Source organism: Tympanuchus pallidicinctus, unplaced genomic scaffold (genome assembly GCF_026119805.1).
Source record: "Tympanuchus pallidicinctus isolate F22 unplaced genomic scaffold, pur_lepc_1.0 scaffold11, whole genome shotgun sequence".
NCBI lineage: Eukaryota > Metazoa > Chordata > Aves > Galliformes > Phasianidae > Tympanuchus > Tympanuchus pallidicinctus.
Genome location: NW_026294627.1, coordinates 20731079 through 20753042, shown reverse-complemented (window position 1 = coordinate 20753042; position 21964 = coordinate 20731079). Strand labels below are relative to the sequence as shown.

At 35.1% G+C, this 21964-nt stretch overlaps 1 protein-coding gene across 11 annotated transcripts in view; it reads right to left on the bottom strand.

The window, feature by feature from the left end:
• The window catches only part of NBEA (neurobeachin), a 457907-nt gene that overhangs the window by 211309 nt on the left and 224634 nt on the right, over positions 1-21964 (bottom strand). For all 11 annotated transcript variants that reach the window (XM_052670998.1, XM_052670989.1, XM_052670990.1 and 8 more), the window contains 2 exons: positions 15474-15582; positions 11988-12154 (listed from right to left, as the gene is read on the bottom strand). In XM_052670998.1, the coding sequence (XP_052526958.1) occupies positions 11988-12154; positions 15474-15582 (276 nt within the window). The remainder of the gene's footprint in view (positions 1-11987; positions 12155-15473; positions 15583-21964) is intronic.

Below are 21964 nucleotides of genomic sequence, written 5' to 3'. Positions count from 1 at the left end.
AAAGGAGCTCTTCTAGTACTTTCAGCATAGAACATCCCTAAGAATAGGTCCCTGTCATGCATTAATAAAAATTTAGTGGTATCCAGCAGGACCTTTTGAACCTTTCTGCACAGCTGTCAATAATGCCCTTTCATAGCTCAGCTACAGGATATCAAATGATTCAGATGTATCAGGAATGCCACAGATGAAACCCAACATATAACCTGCAACTATAGCATCTGCAACACACACATTAGAAAAATGGATGTACCTGGCCTTCACTGGAGAACCACTCAGAAAGAAACAGGTCTGCTTCTTTCCAGGGAAGAGGACATGTTCATCAGAAAACAAGAGTAACATAAATGGTATCACTAATCCAAAACAAACAAACAGAAAGATAAAAACTAATACAGAATATATCTAATTTGCTAAAGGATCATTTGCAGTAACAGAAATATATAAGTTGTATGTAGAAAGTTGATTTCCTTGTTTTTAAAAACAATTGCTAATACTCCTCTAACACTACTAAATTTTTTAATTCTAATTTTCATAATTTCTCTTTACTCCATTAGGCTTCAAACGTTTAAAAAACCTCCTCTGCCAAAAATTAAGAGGCAGAATAGTTTTAATTTAGGATATAATCCCAAATTATAGATAGATATTATCCTAATTATAGATAAATTGGTGACATTTCCCACAAGTCTCAAATAAGATATTTGGCAGTTTTTAATTCATAGGGTCATAGAATAACTGAGGTTGGAAAAGACCTCCAAGGTCATCCAGTCCAACAATCCGCCTACCACCAATATTTCCTCACTAAACCATGTCCCTTAGTACCACTATATAAACGTTTCTTGAATACACTTCCAAAATCTTGAGAAATGAAAAGCAACATATACTTGGGGAACAATTAAGCAATCTGTCCATCTGGATACTCAGGATGCTTGTAAGTAAACAAATGCTGAGCTTTTAATTAAATCAAGCAACTTAATTCTTCACTAAGATCACGCATTCAATGACTATACGAAAAAATATTTTTTCTTCTTCAACCCTGCTCAGTATGTAATCAAATACTGGTATTGTTTGCTTGCTTGTTTTGTTTTTGTCTCATCGGAAAGAAAAGTAAATTTAGGTTTTGTTCTAGTGGATGGATATCACCTGCTGCTCCAGGCTGTGCTTTTCTGACAGATTTTAGTCAATACATTTGCCTAGATTTTTAACTCAACAGTTCAGTACAAAGCTCTACCACTGAAAATACAGTCTGAACTTCACCTAATAAATTCCATCTACTATTAAACTGTCAGCAACTTTGAAAATAAAACTTATTTTTCATGAAAATAGGAGATGGTGGGCTACTATTCAGTGTAAAAGACAGAAGACAATCATTCTTAGATAATAAAAACTGGAAGCTTAAATGTCTGTGCTTTAAAATTTAAAAAATGAAAAAATCTTTAATAATACCAAAAAGCCACTTCCATCCACCATAACGCAAATATATCACGCTTTACTTTCTCCATGTTTTCACATAACACGAGATACATTGTGCATAAAAATTAAGGCCCTCTTATAGAAAAGTATCCCAAAGGGTCTAGGAGTATTTCTAAACTGCACCTATGAGACGTCACATTTAGCTTCCTCTTTATGTACGTTTTTATTGCTTCCTACCATTAGCCCAAACATAACTTCTAGTAAATCATTAGAAGAAATTTCATGTACATTAATCTTTCCTACTTCCAGACAGTAACAACAAAAAACCCAACAGCAACAACAACAAAAAGACATTACCACCCAATAAATATAATTTGCTGTCAGGAACAAAGATAAAAAACAAAGATAACCTCAAGAATAAGTGTACTTCAGTACATCACAACAAACAAAAAAAGAAACAAACAACAACAACAACAGCAAACAGTAAAACCTCACAACAACAACAACAAAAAAACACAAACAAAATGAATAACTGAGCTGGTACAGAAATTTTAAGAAATAACTGTTTAAATTTTAGTCCACTGGCATTGTATACATACAATGTTTTTGTAAACAATGGTTAACATTCTCAAACTGAACAGAAGTCCATGTGTCTTCTGCATTTTGGGGGGATTTTCTAATAATCTAGACAACTGGATAGCTTGCTACATTATTTTGTTTTAGAATGGTTCAGTGCTATTGAACATTTAAGAACGATTTATGGCATAAGGCAGTATATTCCTGAAGCTGAAACGATCATTAGACTCTGATGTTCATCTATTTTATTGAACTACCCACAGGGAGCTTTATGGGCATACTATCATGTCAAGGTCACAGGATTAAGTGAGCAGTGATGACAGTAAACAAGCCTTTTCTGTATATTCTAAAGGGTCTTACTGAGTTACTTAAAATGCCATAAACATAAATAGTCTCCTATCTCTACAACACATACATGACAGATGACTTCAAAATCCAACACTCTTGAGCAATGGAGCTTTACAACCTAAACAGCCTATATTATTGACAAAATATATCAATATACTGGGGAGGAAGAAAATGGGGAGAGGCTTGCAATTTGTCATCATCAACTATTTTATGTTTCTAAGTGTAGAAGAAATACATTTCCGTATACTTCAAGCCTCTATGCGAACAGATATTGCTGCTGAAAGAACTTTCATGTTAAAAAAAGACGAGTTATATAGAAAAAAGCAAACGTTATAATCACACACACACCAAATGTATTCAAGCTACGAAAAGAAACCCCAAAAAAACCAAAAAACAGGCAATAAAAACTGCAGTAGTTTCAATTTAATTACTCTGTAGAAGTACAGTGTGCATTACCGTATCCATTTTACCAGTGAGGAATGCAGTATAATCAAGTACAGCCATCTCCTTATGCGAAGTCTATGACAGATGCAGGGTTTCTCAATCAGTCAGAAGAAATTTGTCTAAACTTATTCTCTTCATTCTTTAGAAATGAACAAAACAAGACAAAGCAAGTGCTACTATCCAAATAAAATCAGGAGTGGCCTCTTGAAAGAGAAATGCATGTTTTTCAGACAGCAGAAAAATGAGTTATGTGATGATGATCCTCATAGTTACAGACCTGTGAACATATAATCTGTACTGACAATATACACACCAAACCAAAACAACTGTCCCACTATGCTATATCAAAGCAAGGAGGGAGAAGGTTCTGTTTGTTAGCTTCTGTGTCCCACAAACCATGCTCTTCCTGTGCCACTTGAAAACAGGACCTGTCATGCAGCACCTATGAACAGCTTTTGCTCACTCACTTGCCTATAACTCCCGTGTATCAGTATTAACAATGCAACATAGGATGCCAAGCTGATTTCAAAATTTTACTGAGCAAGAAGAGATGAAGTCACATAGCCACGAACACAGTAAGGATACATGAAGGCTGTGGATGATGAGGACAAAACTACACTCCCGAAAGTTCTTTGATTTCCTCAAACGTGATACTACAATCTGACACAAAACCAGCTATGTAGAGATAAAATCAGAAGGCCAAAATGATAGTGACCTATTGGCTTAGAGAATAGGTTTGAAGGAGAACAATCTTGTATAACAGAGAAGTAAAAATGCAAAAAAATAACAAACCACTCCAAAACCAAACAAACATCCCAAAGTCTGATTTTTTTTTAGAGAGACCAGGGCTGATGACTGGATAACTGAGGAGATGAGAGAAGTGGATATTATATATCTTAGCTGACTACATGCTGCAATGAGGAAAAGGGGAAATACAAGAATTAAGTAGACTCTTAGTATCCAGAACATAAAACTTAGTCTGGCTTTACAGAAGCTTGCCAAAACAAGTCAGGAAAAACCAGAAAGAACAACTTTTTCTTTGGCATGCAATAGCTTATTTTCTTTGAACTTTACAAACAGGCATGAAACAAACTTATTGAAAGTCTGGGCAATGTTAAAAGGAAAAAAATAGTACAGAATGTTGAGAGAGATAACATAACAAAAAATCTTTTACCACTACCTCTGAAAGAGTATGGACATGGGAAATATTTGAATGTAATTTTCTTAAATAACTGAGAATACAAGAAACTCGGTGGTAAAGTGATCGTTCATTAAAAGGACAGATCTTAAAAAAAAAAGTTATAAAAAGAGTATGTTTTGAATACATTTTAATGCTAGGATGGGAAGAATTTTGTTCATTAAGGGGTTTTAGATATGTTCTGACTACCTCAAGTTTTTTTTTTCGTAATAATTCATCTAATTTGCTGCACACACAATTATCGTATATATAAGTTCAACTGTAAAGCTAGCAAAGACAAATAACAGGTTTCCTAAGACACATGCAGAATTACATTTTCTTTCCCCCACTCAAAGTAAAAAGGATAAGAACATGTGATAGAGATCTTCCAAATTATGGTATCCTCAGAGTCTGACATTGATTTAATCTTGAGCTCCTTTCCAGCTACTAACCTGAATCTCTCCAAGTTTTTGACAAACATATGGTTGGATATAAATACATTTCAAATAAAAAAGTACAAGACACATTAAGGTTTTGAGAGGAATCAAAATCACTCCACCTGTTTTCTTCTTCCAGTCAAACTTTGCATTTCTGATAACTGCTACAAAAATGTTTAAATCTGTCTAAACACTATAGATTCTTCTTTCAGAGGAAAAAAAAAAAAAAAAAGAAAGTACAGGTTAGCATTTGTGTTATGTAATTTACCTGAAGAGATAAGCGGAAAAGAATCTCAGTATGTAATGGTACTACTTAAAAATAGTATGTTTATCACCAGTTTAGGTAACAAAGAATAAGAATTTTCTTTTCCTTTCTTTTCCTTTCTTTTCTTCTTTTCTCTTTTCTTTCTTTTCTTTTCTTTTCTTTTCTTTTCTTTTCTTTTCTTTTCTTTTCTTTTCTTTTCTTTTCTTTTCTTTTCTTTTCTTTTCTTTTCTTTTCTTTTCTTTTCTTTTCTTTTCTTTTCTTTTCTTTTCTTTTCTTTTCTTTTCCTCTCCTCTCCTCTCCTCTCCTCTCCTCCCCTCCCCTCCCCTTCCCTCTCCTCCCCTCCCCTCTCCTCCCCTCCCCTCTCCTCTCCTCTCCTCTCCTCTCCTCTCCTCTCCTCTCCTCTCCTCTCCTCTCCTCTCCTCTCCTCTCCTCTCCTCTCCTCTCCTCTCCTCTTCCTAGAAACATAAAACTTAATTTTCCAGAATTTTATAAGCCTTTGTTCCTTTTTATTCTTTGCTTTCCATCCTCTCTATGGAGAAAATGGATATGCATTGCTATACTGCACTAGACTGGATTAGAGAAAAAGTGACAATCATGTGAGGGAAGTGTTACCCGACAAATGAGAAATTCTTCCCTCATGTTTCTACCGAGTTCCTGCATCTGTCTAAACTAGAGGCAGAGAAAGAAGGCGCACACATGCTAGAAACATTGTCCGATATCAGCACCTGCTTTTGAGTCTGCTGAGAGCCACTCCAGAGGCTGCTTCCTTTGCAGGAACTAGGAGGAAAAGATGAGGAGAGGCAGCTGGACTTTGAAGTCCTACTGATAGAAGGAAACTTAAAAACTGACAGACTGAAATTTAGATTCCTCAGGAAATCATGACCTGAAAAAAAGCAAGGAATATGTGGGAATATTAGGTGGACCCATCGTGTCTACTTGAACCTATTCTTACTCTTTCTTAAGCATTCACTTACAGTTGAAGGTAGTTTACCAGGCTAATGAACTACCGGTCTGAACCTGTTCTTGTGACTTTACACTGGAAGATGAAGAGCTGCATGAGGCATGTGCTAGCTCTGTGGTTAGAATTAAGGAGGAGCAAAAGACCTCTTAGAGTGCTGAGGTTGATTTTTCCCTTAGTATAATACACTAAAATCTTCTTGTTACTGCTGCAATAAAATATGCAGACAGTTGATGCTATGTCATTTTGATTTTTATTCTGATTGCTGAATTCTAGAGATTTGTTGTCTGTTACACTAAGAGAAAAAGACTATGAGCAAAAACTTCCTCTTTGTGTTTGCCATAAAGCAAAAGGGAAAAAACAAATTATGGGCAGAAACAGAAGATACTTTAAATAGAAGTGGGGAAAAAAAAAGAGAATGAAGAAGGAAGAAAGTTGTTCTCTTATTGCAGAATGTGAGAAAATGTCCTCCTATAATATCAAATATAATATAGTGCTATTCCTAGAGATAAGCAAGTCTTCCCCTAGAGGTGAATAAGTCTCCCCTGAGTATCTCGGTGGTCCCAACATGGGCAAATTACTACTTCTTTCCAAAACAACTATTTTCTTCAGAGGTGTCTTCCAGCTGTGGGAGAAAGCCCATAGTGAAAAGACAACAGTTGAAAACAACAGACTAACCTTGTACAGATACAAAACTGGGTAAGTCTCACTTAAGCAAACTAGGCGCTCGCTCACTGGGCCCATCTCTGGCTACGAAGTGCTTCTGTCTTAGCAAGTATCGCTATGCTGCAAATACATTTACGTCTAAATTACTGTTCTTAGGAAGAATATTTTTCTATTGTGCTACTGATATGACACAGTTAACACAAATTCTCTGCCTTCCACCATGTTTGGAGAAAATACTGGGGTAAGCAACCAATATTGGATGTAATATAGCAGGTGCAGAGCAGCAGAAAGTTTAAAGTATAGAAAGAAGGATAAGAAGGGGATTCAAGTGATAAAATACTAAAAAAGAGTGATTGAATTAGAAAAACAACCTCTCACATATATGTTTAAATCCTTCTAAAGAAGAGTGATTAATACCAGATCTAAAATATGAAAATTGCAGGCACAGCATTTATCATAGCATGGAAGTTAAGTAAAAACAACAGAAGACAGAAAGCATCTTTTAATGCTTTATCATTATGGAATTGTCTTAGAACTGAATGTTTGGAACCTGCAACCGAAATAGCTACTAAATGAGTTAAAATGCAGATTCCATAAGATCAGTCTGGAAGTATCTGTTCTGAAAATAAAAATACATTTCACCAGCTCCAGAAACAACTTCATTTCTTTGTTTGTATAGAATATGTGGAAAAATGCAGAACTTTAATAGACCCTCAAGCAACAGACATGTCAAATACACTGCTGGGCCCAGTAGAGTGGATCAGATCCTTTATCTTTTCTACTATTCTAAAGCTTCCTTTGTAATTTATGTCTAGCAGTTAAAATGAGCCAGAAATGAATGAATAGCTAAACCAGATGAAGCTGATTTGCAGTGGCGGACTGGACAGGATCTTTGTGCTCTCAACTTCCTAAGGCAGCAGACAGTATGGTGATGGAGACAGAGCAGGGCTGGCTGCAAGGGAAAACTCTTACCAAATTCCTGTGTTCTCATCCCTCTTACTGTAAACTGGAAACATCTGAAGCAGGTTTAGAAGCAGGGTCTTCCCAGAATCACCATACTAACAGCCCTTCAGCCCTACAGGTTCAGAAATAGGAAGTTCTCCTCTTTCAGATCTCTCCCCCTTCCCCTGCAGAACCCAATCTCTGCAGAAGCACATGCTGTTCTGAGAGGCAGAACTTGCTGTCTGGCAAGAAACTTTGTATTTCCAGACTGTCTGCCCAGATGAATTTGGTCTTCACCACAGAATGAGTTTGACAGCTCTGCTCTCCACCATGAATGATTAATTTGTTATGGATGTCTCGTTTAACCAAAGATGGATTTGAACAGAAAAAGCCCTTGTATACTTGCTGTTTGGTAAAGCTGCTTTAATGCAGGTAGGGCCTCCTTTATCAAATCCTCCTTTATCAAATCCTCCTTTATCAAATCACTGAAAGCAAGACAACGAAGTCTTATTTTTAAATGTCATTTTTCTCATAATAATAATCCTCCTATGTATATCAGAACTGATAGTGTGAAAAATCAATACAGAGGTATTTGCTATTTAGATTTTGAATAAAACTTTGAACTCAGAACTCCGTATTGCCCTAAATTGCCTTACATTTATACAAACTGTAAGTATAACTAAATATGCAGTTGTGGTGTCTGATTAAATTCAAGAAGCTGAAATAAGAGAACCCTCCAAACAAGCATGGTGAGAGATAACATCCCAGACATACATGGCGCTGATAACAAATTTGAACTGCGTGTACAGTTTCATTGTTTCATTGTTTCATTGAACTTACATATATATATTTATATATATTGTTAAAGAAAGATGTCTATGGGGAGAGAAGCAGATGGGAAGGAAGAGAAGCACCATATGAAACTGACAGAGAAGACAGAAGGAAGCATATGTTGTGACATGAAGACTATAACCCTGAAAAAAGCTAGGGTAAGTGCTGGCTTACAGAGGCTTTGAATGATAATCTATGAAGCACCCTGTGTGATTCTTCCTGAGATGAAGGAAATAGGATGTTGCACGTTCACTGTGAATAAGCGGCAATGCATCAAAGAAATACCCAACCCATCAATTTCTCATCCCAATGGAAAAAAAACTGCAGAATTCAACTTTGGATATGATGCTTCAGGTAAGGAAAGGAAAAAACTGTATGTTTTGGGTAAGCTAAGATAAATTAGCAGATCATATCTAAAACTGTTAAACTGACGAAATCAGAAAACCAGAATTAGTTTGGCTTAAAGGCAAACAATGTTTGTAACAAACCAAATAGATTTGTTTTGAATACTGTTATTCTTTTCTAAGATATGAAGGACAAAACAAGATGTTTCAATAATTTCTTTTTGTTGTAAGGGAGTTGATGTTCACACTTGCAAGAAATGAGGCAAAAGAATTTCAGTTTTTGCTTTAAGAACTCAATGGAAAATATTTATGAAGATGGTGACACTGAAAAACAATACAACAGAAAAATATTTTGTAAACAATGTTACTTACCTCTCTAGAAATAAAGAGATGAAAGAGTAAAGGAAAGTAAAGGAAGGAAATTGAAAGGCATGGCACCTATGATTTTATTTTATACTCAACTGTCTTCTTTGTTTCTTTGAACATTTTGAAAAGAGTTTATATCTAAAATTTCTAATTTGCAAATATGATAGCATTGGATTCATCAAACCCCTTGATTTTCCTCTCAATAATCACAGTGCTGCCAGGAGTTAGGTTAATTTTTGCTCTCTCATAAATGAACAAAGAATAAACTTTGTGGCACTTACAGATCTAACACAGTAAATGGTGCTTGTTGCTATCTGCAGAAAGAGTACCTGCAGACACAAAAGCTGAAGGACTTATAAATTCAATGTGTTGAAATGCCAATTTGAGGGAAAAAAAATCAACAGCTGCATAATATTTCACAAAATCAGATCTTAATATTTTATAAGCAACTTTGTTAAAGGACTTTAGAGGCATTGCCTAAGTGTTTATCATGTGGAACTGGTTACCTATTTCTTTGCCTGCTCCTCCTTGACCTGTTAAGGATTTCTTTAATTTACAGTTTCCAAGAACTTTCACAGATTCAAGAGCCACTCAGGGAATTGTTAGAGTTCATTCAGAACTATGAAAGTTGTGACAGAAGTGATGCGGTCACTGCAGAGGTGTAGATATCTGCAAGCTTTTTAGTAGCTCTCCTCCAGTCAGGCGGCATCTTCTGGGGCACAAGAAGCAGCAGTGCATAAAATGACTGCTGACACTGTAACTGCACATCAAGAATCCACTGCCCGAGAAGACAATGAAACATAAAATTTTAGAATTCATCTCAATTTCCATTCCAGAAAAAATACTGGAGAAACTGTCTAATTAAAAGCAGGTTTTGCCTTCCACATCTAAATAGTTACATGAGCCCTCTTTGTAGTCCTTCCTGCAATTGAAACCTTTTAAATCTGCCCAAGAACAGTGACCTCGGTTATTTACAAGGCACTAGATGCTCTGTGTCATCTTCCCACATCTCCTGTCTTCCTAGTCCTTTACACAGTTCATTAGGTCTAAAGACAGAATTTACACTTGTGTGGTGGATCACACAGTTGCTGTAGTAGGACCTGAAATGCAAGGACATTTGCATCCTGCAACTGGGAAACCTCTTTGGAATCTTTTTGCTGTCGCAGCTTCATTATTTCTCCAGGTTAAATGTCAGCCAGAAGCAGCTTGCAGCCAAAAACCAACCACCAGGCCAACAGCTGGACTGAACATGTCCAGAATGGGAACTGAGAAGCAGGTACACAAGGAAAGTGAAATAAAATGGGTGAGTTGTGTGACCCAATGAGAGTCGCCTGCAGGAGCGAGTGCCCAGTGACATGGCAAAGATCTGACTGAAGCCTGCAAAGTGCCTGCAACCAAATTTGAGCCACAACATCATTCAAAAACGCAAAGACATTAAAAGGACTGAAAATTAAACTTATCAGATTCAAGTCTCCAGATACACTATTCTAAGCCTCAGCTAGGAATAAAACCAGTGTCCATTATGAACTTGGGTTGCTTTAAATTAACCATATCAAAATCCTCTAAATGTCTTTTTTGTAATTACCACCAGAATGTCTGTGATGTTACACTACAGAATTTCTATCAGTCTAAACGTCTACATTTTCTACCACCTTAAAAATGAAATACATCTCCTACATCATCCAGGAAATTGTAATTTCTTTGGAAGATACAAGTATGATGAATATGAAAAACTACATTTTATTTTTTGCACTACGTAACCATAAGAACCAACTAGACTAGACACAACGACAGAAAGAATGAACAGGATATATGACAGTTATTAAATGTTATTTCTGATATGTCAGTTTCATTATTCAACATCTTTCCTAATAAGCTGAAGCCACAGGTATGTATTCAAGCTATATTTAAATGTGTTGGTGTATCTTTTTTTTTTTTTCCCCGAAAGAAAATATTTATCTATAGAAAAGTTTTTGAATCAGCATATCAGTCTCAACCAGATTTTTACTGAAAAGCTTTTTCAGAGCTAAGGAGAAACTTTCTGTTCTGCTCTGACTCAGAACAGATCAGTGGAATTCAAGTAGGAAATTGAACTGTAAAAAATAAGATATTTGGAAACAAAACTTTTTCAGTCTCTATTGTTTGACCAGGTCCATTTTGAATAAATAATCAATTTAGTAATTAGCTCGAATGAAAAAAAAATAAAAAACAAAACAAAACAAAACAATAAAGAGACTTGGCAGCCTGTGGCTTTGCAGACAGACCCAGGTTCAAGACCTTACTCAGAATGAAGGAAAGGAGCAATTTGAGCCCAACTCTTCCACACGAGGAGGGTCAGCACCTTAGCCACTGGCTATTATTGTGATTTAGAATTGGAAAAGCAAGGCTTTGTGTTTTAGCATGATATAGGAAGAAGTTTCATTTCACACTTGTGTTGAATACAGTCAAGTTTTAAAAGCAGTACTCAACATAGTTCTGATTAAAATCTCAAATATTACATTGTCATTTACATAAAGTAAGAATTATGTATTTTGGATCACACTGCTTTTATGTGTTTACTTCCTTACAGGGGCTCCTGAAGAAATGAGCTGCACTTTGGTTAAGCTCAGCTGCAGACTTGATAAAGTCAAGCACACACATAAGTTTTGTGTTAAGCATATGGACTTTGTACATGGCTGGTATCAACTACTGTTTTGTTGTAGGAGAGTTAAGATTTACCAGCGGATCTTACCACTTCATCACTCGCACAGAAAAGTTATAAACAGAAGAAAGTACGACACAGCAACGTGTGTTCTGCTTCTGCTTGCTATTTTTACACTGACTATAATGCTAGATCCTCTGCTTCCTCTTTCAGTATCTGTATGGAAAGCTCTCACTTGTTATCTCATCCAGAGCACTTCACTCAGAGGTTATAATACTGGAGGGAGCCTCAAAAACTTCCAATATACCACTAGCAAAGCTGCATTAAACATAACTGACAAATATTCATTACAATTTACTTGAAATATAATAAAGTATTATTTTAGCAATCTGTTCAGGAGTTTTATCTGTAAAGTTTTATCAAAGAAGACTTCTCAAGAAACAGTTGAAGCAATGCCTAATTACAGAGAATACATTTTAGCAATTCTAACTCCTACCAGATTCATTTTCCAGTTATATGGTGGCAGTTTCTCTTATACTTTGGAAGTAACGTTCAAAACCCACACATTTTATGCTATCAGCTTACCTATAAGAAACAGCTCCCCAGGCACCATGCTTATTTGTTAGGATGTTGAGTATCTTCTGTTTCAGCTGATTGGCTGTAACGTGATCCCGATGCTTTGCAGCACTGATAAGATGATCACACATCTTCTCCTCCTCTCTTCTGTCAGCAGCATACTGAGCACACTGTGACTGGGAATGAAAGTACATCTACTTGATAAAAGATAGGCTATTTGGGAATCACCTGAGAGTGGTAACTTACTAAAACTCTTTACATCAATAGCCAATGAACTCACTAACATAATTTTAAGTACAACAGGACAAAACAATTTACGTGATTCTACTCCTGTATTTCATTCATGAAAAAGCTCTCAGAACATGTAGAATTTGAAATATTGATGGAAAATACAACCAAATTACAATGAAAAACATTTAACTATGCACCTCTGTGTGTATGTAATCATGGCTATGTCTTAAGGCCTGATGTAGAATTTTCATACATTCTCATTTATAACATACAGATATAACACATATAATTTTGACTTCATATATAACACAATATTCAACTTAAATGCTTTGTGTAAAATAAGAACAATGTAAATTTTCCCTTTCTTTTCTCAAATCCATGTTAAAATTAAATCCGATTTCTCCTCCTATTAAAGATCCTTTTGAAAGGTCTAAAGGAAGTAAATGTAGCCATGGTCATTAAAATGAATCCATTACAAGTATCATTTTCTAGCAGTAAATTACAAAAGCTAGATTATTCTCAAAAGACCTAATTTTATAAATACCTTTTAAAAAGACCTCAATTTTTGCTTGCACAAATTATTGTGCATCATTTTAGAAGGTTTAACCAATACTCATTGCTGTAACACTTTAAGCTGAATTGACCACCATCTTCTAATATACAAAAAAGCAATTACAGTTTAGTAAAACTCAAGTTGATTGTGCTTTATTCTTCCTATTTCTGCACATTGCCCATTTAATGCTGATCTCATTAGCATTTGCTAAGATTTTAACAGTGGTCTTTCCATTGCGTTATAGCCATTATTTCAAATAATCTATCTGAAAAAGAACAAACATTGCACTAATTCTTAAAGGGTTAACTCATTTTTCAATTTATCTTCTTGTACAGAGAAGGACCAATTAGTACAATGATCTCCCTTTGTAATGAGGTTAATATTTCACCAGCTCATTGGACAGTAAAATTAAATTTTCATTTTTCTTCCTAAACAATTACAAAGGTTAACAAAATGGAAGTTAACTGTGAATCAACCAGTCTAGGAGGAATTTCCTTTGCCCTGATTACATCCATAGTGGGAGGAGGATAACATTTATATGCTGGTCCATGGTCTTCCTTGCTGTTGCATGGGCAACACAGTAACTCAGTGCAATCTGGGTCAAACGATTTCATCCATAATTATTCAATTAAAGTGTAAGTGGTAAAAATAAAACAGCCATTCGCATTTGCTGGGAGCAACAATTAACATGTACTTAAACCTAGGACTTATACTGATACAGCTTATTAAAACCAAATGACAGGTTTGAAATTATGCAAGAGAAAACTACCAGAAATCTCTTTGTTCTTACTCCTTTCAGATAGGATGAATAATAAAATGTTCAGTATTATTATCATTTACCTAATGCTATAAAAGACAGTATATGAAATACTCTTCCAGACTTTAACCATCACCTTATTTAAGTACATTTGAGGTTCATATTTAGTAAAGACTAAATTGCACTAAATTTTCTTTTATGACTTTCAGACTTTATCGTCCTCATCTAAAATATGTAGCTGAGGCTTTTCATGTGACAAAAATAATGAAAAATTTTGTATATGAAAAATGCATTGGTTTCTTTACCAGACAATAAGACTGACTTAAGGCTATTCCTTCAGAGAATTTAGTTAATATTCTAAATCCTATTTGCTAACAGAAGCTGGAAGTTAATTGAATATTCTCATTTTGTCTAGAGTTCTGACAGATCTTATATCTCAGTGTATTCTTCAAAGAACAGATAACTCAATCTTCTATTGTCATCTTAGGTTACTGCATGATGCTCTGATAAATATCAAATGTTATATATTGTTGAGGCAATATGAAACTTCACTCTGACACACACTTAATTGTAAATGTGATTTTATCTAAGTCCAAAATATCCAGTATATGCCTGGTAATAAAGTTGTTGCAATCCCATATGACGAGTGTCTGCTGTCTGCTCTGACAGGATGAAGTAAAGGTTATGTGTATTCAAAATGACAACAGATATCTCTGTGTCTCACACTTTTCAGCTAGGTCAAGGAGCACAAGAACTAGTACATCAAAGTGTACATTTAAGAGAGCTGTTTCAATGAGATAAAAACCTCATCAAAACTAAGATTACTGGATTCTATTTCTAGCCACCAGGTGCTTGTTGACATTTTCTGACAGATGAATAAATTGATTATTATCATCAATACTAAATAAGTCTATCTCCATCCTAAAAGAAGGTGACTTGCAAATTAAAATACAAGGAAGCTATGTTTGTGTATGTATATTTGTTTATATACAAATGTATTAAAAAAAAAAAAAGCAGATTTGGAAATAACAGTGATACTGAAGTGTTGGATAAAGGCAGCATGAACATGCAAAACTATATTGGATAAAGTCTAGTCAAAAAATAAATTTTAACTGTGTTTGGATATTTTTGCGTTTTTAAAAAAGGGAACTGAATTAATACAGAAGGAATCATCAAAACCATTTAAAGTATGGGACTGAAAAAAATGTTTTTGAAATAGGTTTTTTGTATCTTTGCCTCATTTTCAAGTAATTTCATTTAAACTACAGTACTACTTGATGAAAAAAGAAAAAGAAACCTGATTCCTTTTGAGGAGAAAGAATTACAGACGTTAAAGAGTTACGGGATCCAGATGCTATGTTATTTCTTCCAGTACTGAAAAAACAGGCAATGTAAACAGAATCTTCATGTTAGTAAAGACTCCTGGCTAGCAGCTAAAGTAAGAATCAGAATGCTTCAATATGTAATTTATAGGAGGTAGATATTCTAAGAATATCCAAAATGTTCTACCAAAAATAACCTAAAATATTAATTCTAACAAAGGAGTTAAATTGTGATGTGCCTATATGCATTATCTGTTTTTCTTTCATACTGAACTGAAATATACTGTTGATAAAATCCAACAAAAATAATTAGTAATGAGGCTTATATTACAGTTTGCAATAAATCAGTAAAGTTCTTTGTGAAGTTAAAGAGTCTGCCATATCAGTTGAGCAGACATTCTGATTAAGGGATTTCTTCAAGCTAATGCTTTCATTAATTTCAGTGAGGAGATGAGATATTAAACCAGTTCCTTGTGTTCAACATTTACCAAAGCTTTTAAAAACCAGTTTTGAAATGCCTTCAATATAAATTTCTTTGTTGGAAGAAGAAAATCTTTATTGCATGGGGTTACAGTCTAGGTGACAACTGAGTGAAAACAGAAAAGCAGAAATGCACCAACTCTCAGGATTACCTCAAACTCAGCATGCTTGTGGACATCTTCAGCTCTTTGTCGGTTCAAAATAAATTCTGCTTCATTTGCAACACGCACTATATGGTCTTTCATTGCATGACATAATAATCTAAAATAAAAAAAAGTCACAATCAGCCTTTGTATTTGTTGTACTTCAAATGTGTTATTTGAGCAAATTTGCCTAAAATGCAAAAAATAAAAATTAAAAAAAAAATCACAGAACTACCATAGTGAAATCACTATTTGCCAAGAGTAACTTTAATCAAAATTTTTTAGTATTTGTAAGAGCACAAAGAAATCACTTTACATGGAAAAAGCTTGCTATTTCTTATTGAAGAGAATATATCCTTATGGAAGTAAATTTCTAGTATATTTTTTAAAGTAGTCTCAATACTACAACCTCATTAAAAAAATTTAGATAACTGCTTAAACTCTAATTATACTATTAAATATAAATATTCAAATGTTGAAGTATAGAATTGTGAAATAATACCTGCTTTTTAAAAACTCAAGTAAAAAAATGCGTATTTCCAAGTTTTTTTTATGACATCTTAAACTTGAAAAAAAAAACTTTAAGAAAAAAAGAAAAGGATTATAGTTAGATTGAGGATTTCAATCATATACTTCAAATTAAAAACAAAAAAAAAAAACAAAAAAAAAAAAACAAAAAAAAAAAAAACAGAAGGATTGAGAATTTCCATCAAAGACCTTAAATTAAGACACTTAGAGAAAACCTCAAATACCATGATACACGTAATAAAGCTGCAACATAAATAACACTACATTGTTAATAATGCTGATGTTTTATTGGACAGGAACAATGAAACCAATTGTTTTCTTGTTCCTATATTATGTTCCTAAGATTGCCTCCTCTATTCAAAATTTCTTTGCTCTTCAAGTCAGCAGAGAGGAAGAATCTTTCAGGATGCAAAGATCTGACCAGACTGTCTGGTTAGGATCAGGAAGAACTGTTTCTTTTGTGCTAAATTGGCACATGGTTTAAGGGTTTTCCTTTTTGCAGCATGAGGGAAACATACTTAAATTTAGAGATCCTTATATTAGGAATATGAGATGACTAGCCAATCCCACCCTAAGGCTGATGTCTGATGCTCAAAAGCAATTAAAAAATAAAAGTCAGGATTATTAGAAATGAAATGCATGATAATTGGATGTTACACCTACAAAATGAGAGTCCTGAATCCTATTCTTGCCTCCTTTGGTGTATTCTGACACCTGTGAAGGAGGGAGATATTTTTTCTGACCTAATGTTTAATATGGATATGCATCATGGGAAGACATAAATGTTGGGATCTCTGTGTAGAGATAAGGACAAACCAACTTGGATCAAGTTGATGAATACTCATGATTTGAATGAGGCTTTTTTTAATATCTCTTCGCTATTTTTCTCAGAAGTAAAATGTTTCTGACAAAGCATAGCTTAAAAAAATAAAGGTGCTTCCACTGTCCTCTTCAAAATTTAGAATTATTTTTAAATCTACCCCGTTGAAGACATGATTTGCTATTTTATTAATGTTAAGAATTCAGATGTATGGATTCCAAATGAGCATTTATGACATTAACAAGATTCTCTGAGATGAGGACTGGAATGGGAACTGGACTTTCTATGAAAAAAAGCTGAGGGAGTTGGGCTTGTTTATCTTGGAGAAGTGAAACCTCGGGGGAGACCTCTTTGCAGCCTTCCAGTACTTAAAGGGAGCTTAGAAACGGAAGGGAAATCAAATTTTTACATGTCTCTAGTGGTAGGACAAGGGGAAACAATTTTAAACTAAAAAAGGGGAAATGTAAATTAGATGTCATGGAAATTTTTTTCACTGAGAGGGTGGTAAGGTCCAGGGACAGGCAGCTGAGAGAAGTTATGGATGCCCTGTCCCTGGAGACGTTCAAGGCCATGCTGGATGAGACACTGGGCAACCTGGTCAGGAGCATGATGTGGTGGTTGGCAACCCTGCCCACAGCAGGGAGGCTGCAACTTAGTCTTTGAGGTCTGTTCCAAATCAAGCCTTTCGTTGATGGCCCTGCATGTGGCATGGGGGCTGGAATATGATGGTCCCTTCCAACCCAAGCCATTCTATGATTCTATATGATGGTATGAGAAGATACTTGAACTGAACATTTAACATCTCCAGTTTAAGGTTATATCACGTCTTCTTGAATTTATGAGACTATTGACAAAGGACCAGTTAGCTAGGATTTCAAAACTTGAACACAAAGATTTCCTCTCCAACCCATCTAATGGACCTTTGTTCTCTAGAGACTGAGACCCTTCAACCACTTGGAGTTGCTGCAACTTTTAGACACTACATGAGACAAATTTCAGCTAGCATGGAAATGCTCCATGTCTTCAAGCTTCAAAGTTCCAACATCAAGACAATGAAAAGTAAAAGGCAACCAGTGAGTATGCCTGAGCACAGGGTCAAGATTGCCTACAGCTGTCATATTATTATCTTGCCCTTCACTCATCTATTTTCTGCTCTAACTTCCTGCAAAGATTACGGAGAGCAGCCCTGCAACCACATCTGCCAGCTTCTTCAGTCCTTGTGGGTACATTCTAGCAGGGCCAATGCACTTGCGAATGTCCAGTTTGCTCAAGTATTATTCCACCAGAGCTATACCTTCTTTATTCCAGCCATTCAGCCTGGCATTCCTGAAGGCCAGTCTTGCTAGTGAAGACTGAGGCAAAGTAGATATTCAATACTTTGGACTTTTCACTACCCCAGCTAATTAGGTTGGTTTCCTTCAGGAGAGGGAAATTATCTGCTAAGCAAAACATGGCGGAAGTGTTTTACCTGGATAAAATCATAGCCAGCTAACCCTGACTGAATCTTAAATTCATACAGATGCAGAATAACTCATTGTATTGTCTTAATTGGGTTACACTTCATGAACACGCATAGTAATGCCCTTATCACTTTTCAATCCTACTAACTCAATCGCATGCATAGCATAAAATTAGAATAAAAGAAACCTCAGACTTTTCTGGCAAGAGAACAAGTGCTTATGGCCATCTTGCGGACTGTCATTAAAAAAAAAAACAATAGAAATTACTCAAAAAGGATCCCAAACCAGGAAAAATCTTATACTTCAGTAGTATCAAAGGCTGTCGATGCACCAAAAAAGTTTTTGAGAACTGCAAACAAAACAAAGGGAAAAATATCACCAAACTCACTCCTTCACTACAACATGCAGCCACACCACACCATACATACACTTTAAACTATATTCAGTTTATGAATCGTATTTTCATGAAATCTAGTTCAAAATGCAACTAATTATCTTGTCTCTAGCATAGCTTTGGAAAGCCTTCTGAAGGTTAAAACTCTTGCTTTGCTTTGTAATCCAAATGTATATTCTTCAGTAGTCTTTACTGTTTGATTTTTATGCAAATGATAGCTTTACATAGTTGTTCTTTCTCATGACCTGATATTCTATCTATCCCTATTTTACTAGGCTAACTAAATCAACTCTCTTAAATATTTCTTGTATAACCATAGTATCTCATATAAGAGATTACCTTCTGGGCTGTGCTTGTCACGACTAATTTCACCTCTTCTGACAGAACACAGTCAAAACTGGCAGCAGTATTTTAGACAAATTTTCAGCAATATTTACAAAGTAACATTTATGCTGCCTCATCTCAGTTGAAATATATTTTCTGATGCAATTCTAGAGTAGAATACTACTTTCCTTTTGCTTAGCCCTATTTCCTAATGTTTTGTAAAAATTAAAAAAACAAAACAAAACAAAACACAAAAGAAGTCAATGAGAGACTGGTCTTTTACACCCTCAGATATCTCCAGAAGATGAAAAAAGTCTTTCTCACATATGCTCAAGAATAAGACCTCAGTTTTTCATATTGTAACATTATATAAAATAATATGTAAATATTTTATAATAATGTTATGCAGTGTTGTTATTGTAGGTATGAAACACATCCATTATATTCTGGTTGATATTTCAGACAACAGCCCAACTACATTTTCCATCCACAAATTTCCATACAGCACTCAATTTTGGGGAAATGTCTACTCTCTGCATCTTTCCCAAGCTATTGTATTGTGTTGGAGCAAGCAAATCAAGTAAGGATGACTTTGAGGTGCAGAAATGCATCTTTAATTTGAGAGCAGTACCACTCTTACACTACTTTGGTAATAAAACATATTCTTTAGTGACATCTCCTTATTACTGACAACTGAACATTTATTGTGACTGAATTTATACCACTGTCCTCATTCACTCTTTTAATCTTCATCCTGCATCAGCCACCCTCAGAAGACCTTAGGTGGACTAGTGTTTGAGACTGTAATTAATTTGGCCCTTTGATCTTACTGACCTCCACACAATTAGTTCTCGTGGAGGACTAACTAGCAGTCTAAGAAGTGTCACCACAGACTTGCTTTACTTTTTATAATGTTTTCTATCCGACTGTGATTGATCAAAACAGAATTGGTCTGGAAAAGCTTTTGGCTTTCTTCTGTGCAACCATTTATTCACTTGCATCACAAACTTCTGATAGAACTGAAGCCAAATGTGTTGCTGTGCCCTTCCTCAGATGAGCTGATCTCAGTCAGGAACTGATGAGTAGCAAAACTTTTATTCTTTGAGCTGCAGTCCTTACAGGATAAGGCAGAGATGAAATACCAACTTATTATTTCTTTTAATCAAGACAAGCTTGATGTGTGTTAACATTAACAAATGCATGAAGCATGGTTAAAGCTCTGTTACTAGGAAATGGGCTTGATTTGTTTTTAAACTGAATCGAAGGACTTGAAGTAAGGAATTCACCAACAGAGCAGTCTGAGGTCGCTTGTGACTCAAATCCTGGTCCATGTCGATGGCAAACTGAGTTTTCTGCACAGATAGGTGTAAAATTTCCAGGTGAACATATAGAAAATGGAAGTAAAAACTAGAATTTAGATATGCCAGTGCTGTAAAATAATCATGATGAGGCTGCAATGTCTGTTGGAATGCAAGTACAGAGCAGGCTGTTCCTCACTTAAGACTGAAGTCTCAGATTATGAGAGATCAGATTGAGAGAATGCCTCAGGACATGCTGATTCATAAATATGAGTTATTTGCAAATGTTGCTTAGGAGTGGGCAAGAAGTTACTTTCAGATGCACATGGCTTGCTTTCCTCAACCTTCCCTCAGTAAGGTTACTTTAGAACTTTTATAGGTTAAAGCAAGATGTGAAAAAACACATGTAAACAATTAGAAGTCCCAATGTTTCAGACACAAGGTTTATAAAGGCTGGATGTAGAATTCCACATTCTAAGTCACTTAGTAAATAACCAGAGCCTGGGACAACTTTTTTTAGAGTTTTGGAAAAAGACAATTACAAGACTATACCCAACCTGTAAAAATCATAAAATTGTTGCAAACATTTAAATGTGAATTGGGATAGCTTGTAACAAGCAGAGCTATTTTTACACCTACCAAAAATGAAGTATGAAAACTTGTATTTCGCTAACTATTCTATGATGACTTTGTTACCTTGTAGTCAATTATTCTTCATAATAATCTTAGACACAGAGAGAAAGGACTCCTCGCTGTTATGCTGCTAGATAAAACAATTTTGCTTATGTTACCAGTGTTTCTTTTATCTGAGATAAACTAAGAAAGCAGATCATTCCCAAGCAGCAACTTTCAAAACAGATTACAAAATGAACATTTGTTATAATTTAACTAAGGTCCTGCTTCCTCTGCTCATTCCTGAAGTTCTGCCAAATCACATGTCCAGGGAAACAGATGTTTCTTCGACTTACTTTCATCAGATGCCCACAGCTTGACTTTTTCCAAGAAGCAGCCTGAAAATATTGTGCTTTTCACCAAACACAGTTGTTTTGACAATTATTACTCTTAATGGAATTCATAAGAAGTGAAACCTATCATTGAACTGGGTACCCATAAATTGGCCTTACTTGAACAGTTCCAAGCTCTACAAAATGAGGTACTGTTGTAAGTACTTCAAAAGCAAATTCCCATAAAATTTGGAAGGTAATGTCTGGAACAGGGGCCTGATTTCTTGCAAGAGGGCAGTAATGAAGAACTTTCTAGAGAAAATTTTGAAAGTACAACACGCAAAACAGCTACTGGTCTGCAACACAAACACAACAGCGAGATAAACTTTTCAGAGGGCAACTATTAATGTTTCAGAAATGCCACAGAAACTGTAAAAGACTCAGTTTCTTAGAGTTGACTACAAAGAATCTATTTCATCTATTTTTTCTTATAGAGATAGAATTGAAAAAGAGAACATTCCTAAACAGCAAGGACAGCTGCAGTACAGGATATGGCATTATAAAGAAGCACATATGACAAGAGCTTAATCTCACAGCTCAGCTGGAGTATAGATACAAACTTAGTTTGAGGGACCATATAACAACAGAATTAATCTGTAAAAGATTGAGCACATTTGTTTTTTTATCTACATATTTTTACAGATATTTTTATTTTTATTGTTACAGGTATAT